Source organism: Sorex araneus, chromosome 9 (genome assembly GCF_027595985.1).
Source record: "Sorex araneus isolate mSorAra2 chromosome 9, mSorAra2.pri, whole genome shotgun sequence".
In the NCBI taxonomy this organism is placed as follows: domain Eukaryota; kingdom Metazoa; phylum Chordata; class Mammalia; order Eulipotyphla; family Soricidae; genus Sorex; species Sorex araneus.
The window spans coordinates 57,381,003-57,384,206 of NC_073310.1; the positions used below are offsets into that span (position 1 = coordinate 57,381,003).

At 63.1% G+C, this 3,204-nt stretch overlaps 1 protein-coding gene across 1 annotated transcript; it reads right to left on the reverse strand.

Annotated features, from left to right (window-relative positions):
- Positions 1-1,079: 1,079 nt before the first annotated feature.
- On the reverse strand, positions 1,080-2,397 carry PTF1A (pancreas associated transcription factor 1a). The gene is made up of 2 exons (XM_004605489.3): positions 1,602-2,397; positions 1,080-1,282 (listed from the first exon to the last, which is right to left on the reverse strand). Exons 1-2 carry the CDS (start codon positions 2,395-2,397, stop codon positions 1,080-1,082), a joined length of 999 nt encoding a protein of 332 aa, XP_004605546.3.
- Positions 2,398-3,204: the final 807 nt, after the last annotated feature.

Genomic DNA, 3,204 nt, shown 5'->3' on the forward strand with positions numbered 1-3,204 from the left:
CTCGAACTTTTCGCCTTCGCTAGAGGGCAGCCCTGCGCCCCCACGGCCGCGGCTCGCCCAGCCCAGCCTGCTGGCCCTGGAGATTCTAGTGCAGGCAAAAAGAAGTTTGTTTTGGGAACAAGGAAGGCAGTTGGGAAGAGGCGGGAGAGCGGGCGCGCGCTCTCCCCTCTCCTAAAAGGCCCTGGGGTTTTGTTGGGAGGCGTCCTCGGGACTCTGCCAGTGTGGAGGCCTGAGTTCTGTGACGCGACCCGGAGGCCGTGAATACGGAAGGCAACCCCAAAGAAACCCTTTGTTCCCGGTTGGGGGGAAGCAGCAGGGCCCTAAACCAGCCTCCCTTCCCCATCCCCCGCTCCCACCGGTTTGCTTCACTGGGTAGGTAGGCAAGGTAACCTTGGTAAGTCTAACACGGTCCCCAGGCCTTAGTATGCCCTTCTGGAAAATGGGAATATGCGATATGACTGATATGACTTATTTGCCTCACAGGGGCTTTGGAGAGTAGGATGAAAAGATAGGCAAAGTTACTATTTAAAATGGAAATGCAGATGAGGGGATCTCAACCCATTTCCTATCAATCAACTTTATTTTATTTCTTTATTTTTAACTAGGTAGCAATGTTTGGCGCCTTTGATTCACTTGAGCTTTTGGTTTTTTTGCTTTCCTTAATTCTTTTTACTGCAACAACTACTTCTCACTGTATATTAAGCAAATAACTTTGAGAAAAGGTGTCAATACCATTTATTAACACGACTCAGAAATAAAACATATCTGGCAATAAATTAGGGCGAAGTTTCCTGGCCAGAGTTCTTCCAACAACGCAGAATTCCACTGAAGGTGCTGGGGGTGGGTTGGGGGGAATCATAGACTATTGCATTTTTTTAAAAAACAAAATCAGGATAAATTATATAAATTATATATTTTAAGAGAGATCGCCTATATTCTTAACTTGACAGAATAATAAATAGATAAATAAGTTGATTGCCATTAGAAAAATGTGATTCTTAAATTACATTTACGTTACAGGTATTTACACGTACAACATGCACAGGACCCGGTGGTGCCTGGAGAGGGCGCGGGCTGGCTCAAGGCAAGAACTCAAAAGGCGGTTCATTCTCTATGTTGCTGAAGGAAGATTTGCTGTTGAGTTTTCTGGGGTCCTCTGGAGTCCACACTTTGGCTGTTCTAATAATATTTTGTTCTTTGAGTTGTTTTTCATCAGTCCAAGAGAGTGAGTGACCAGCTAGCGGAGGGAGGCCGTAATCCGGGTCGCTGGGGGAAGGGGACCCTGAAGTGGAAAGAGGAGAAGACGGTGAGTGGCCAAATCGAATCCCAGCGCAGCCGTGGGGTCCCTGAGATTTCCCTCCAATCCCCCCCGCCCTTCTTCTGGGTGGAAATCAGGAACTGCAGATCTGGCACGCGCGCCCTCCAAGTCACGGTCAAAGAGACGGTGGGGGCGGGGGCCGGAGAACCCGCCAGCGCTCCTGGTTGCCTGGGTCACCCACACCAGCCCTCTGTCTGTCCGTGCAAGCGTAGGCACGTCGGTCCGCACCCCACCCCCCCAACCCCTCGCCCGTCTCCGTGTGCCGGGAGGAGGACGCACTTACGGGTGCCCCGATGGCAGATGATGACCTTCTGGGCCTGGCTGCCCGGGCTGTCCCCGCCCAGGCGGCCGCCACCGCCCGCTCCCCCGCCGCCGCCCGCGCCGCCGCCGCGCAGCGGCAGGTCCGCCTGCACCAGCTCGCTGAGAAAGTTGATGTAGCCGATGGCCAGGCGCAGCGTGTCCACCTTGGAGAGGCGCTTCTCATAGGGCAGCGTGGGGATGTGCGAGCGCAGCCCCTCGAAGGCGTCGTTGATGGACTGCATGCGCCGCCGCTCGCGCACGTTGGCCGCCTGCCGCAGCTGCTGCAGCTCCGCCTCGGAGCGCACCCGCCGCCGCCGCCGCGCCGCCGCCGCCGCCGCCGCCGCCGCCGCCCCGCTCAGGCCGCGCAGCCGGGCCCCGGGGGCCAGCACGGCGGCGGCGGCGCACGGGTAGGCGAGGCGGGCGGGCGGCGAGCCCGGCGAGTAGGGGAAGCCGCCGGGGGGCGCCCCCGCTTCGCAGCAGTACCCGGCGCGGCCGGCGTCCTCGGGCTCCCCGGGGCCCCCCGGGGGCGGCTGGGTGAGCGCGTGCGGGGCCGCCGAGGGCGCGGGCTGCAGCAGCAGGCACGCCCCGTCCCGGTAGCAGTACTCGTGCAGCTGGTGGCTGAGGAACTCCACCTCGGCCTGCTCGTCCACCAGCAGCTCATCTGGGTCCTCCAGCGGGTCCCGGGAGGACTGGTCGGTGAAGAAGTCCTCCTCGTCGAAGTAAGGGGACGGGAAGGCGTCCAGGCCCCCGGGGAAGTGCTCTAACAGTACCGCGTCCATGCTCGGCGCCGAGGACCGCGGGGGCGGGGGGGGGCAGGGAGGGTCGCGGGAGGGAGGGGGGCAACTGATGGCCCGGGACGCCCTTCTGCAAGTTTGGGGTCGCGGTCGTGGCCTCTCCCTCCGTGAGGCCGCCGCCCCCCGCCCTCCCCGCTGCCCGCCCCTCCCGGGGGTGCCCGCGGCCGCTGCGCTCAGGCGGGCGCCGGCGCTGCGCTGGGGAGGGCTGTGCCGCCTCGCTGGAGCGGAGGCCTGGCACGCGAGGATTCTTATAACTACATCCACAGGCGCGTGCCAGGGCCCCGCGGCGCCAGCCAATCACCGGGTGCGGGGCGCGGGGGGCGGGGGCGGCGGCCCCGGACAGCAGACGCTCGGCCGTCGGGAGTCCCGGGGCGAGGAGGGGGCGGGGCCCGCGTGCCCCCAGGGTTCCGGCAGCTCTCCCTGCGTGTCCGCTCGGCCGGCGAGTACCTGCGGCCGGTGGCCCCCGCGCGCGCGCCGCGCACAACCGAGGGTTTGGGCAGCCGCGCGCGGCGTCTGGGTGCGGCCGCTCCAGGTTCGAGGGCTGCGCGCCGGGGACCCGAAGGGCTGGGACCGATGGCTGGCCGAACTCGCTCCGACCTCCGAGCAGGGTGCGGAGAGCAGCAAGGCTGGGGAGCGCCTCCAACGCTCCGGCCGCTGCGGCCGAGAGCCAGTTACTCAGACTCAGGGCGCGCACCGGGACCTCCGTGCTCCTTTGAGGGCGTCTGGCCCGCGAACAGACCTTTCTAGAACGCTTGCAAAGTTTGAGCATTTTGCAAGTGAGCTTGGAAGGCG

Excerpts from the sequence above, each read along its gene's own strand:
- PTF1A (XM_004605489.3), bottom strand. The coding sequence starts at position 2,397 with ATGGACGCGGTACTGTTAGAGCACTTCCCCGGGGGCCTGGACGCCTTC. Across the intron at positions 1,283-1,601 it reads CATCTGCCATCGGGGCACCC|GGTCCCCTTCCCCCAGCGAC; the intron begins GTAAGTGCGTCC and ends TTTCCACTTCAG.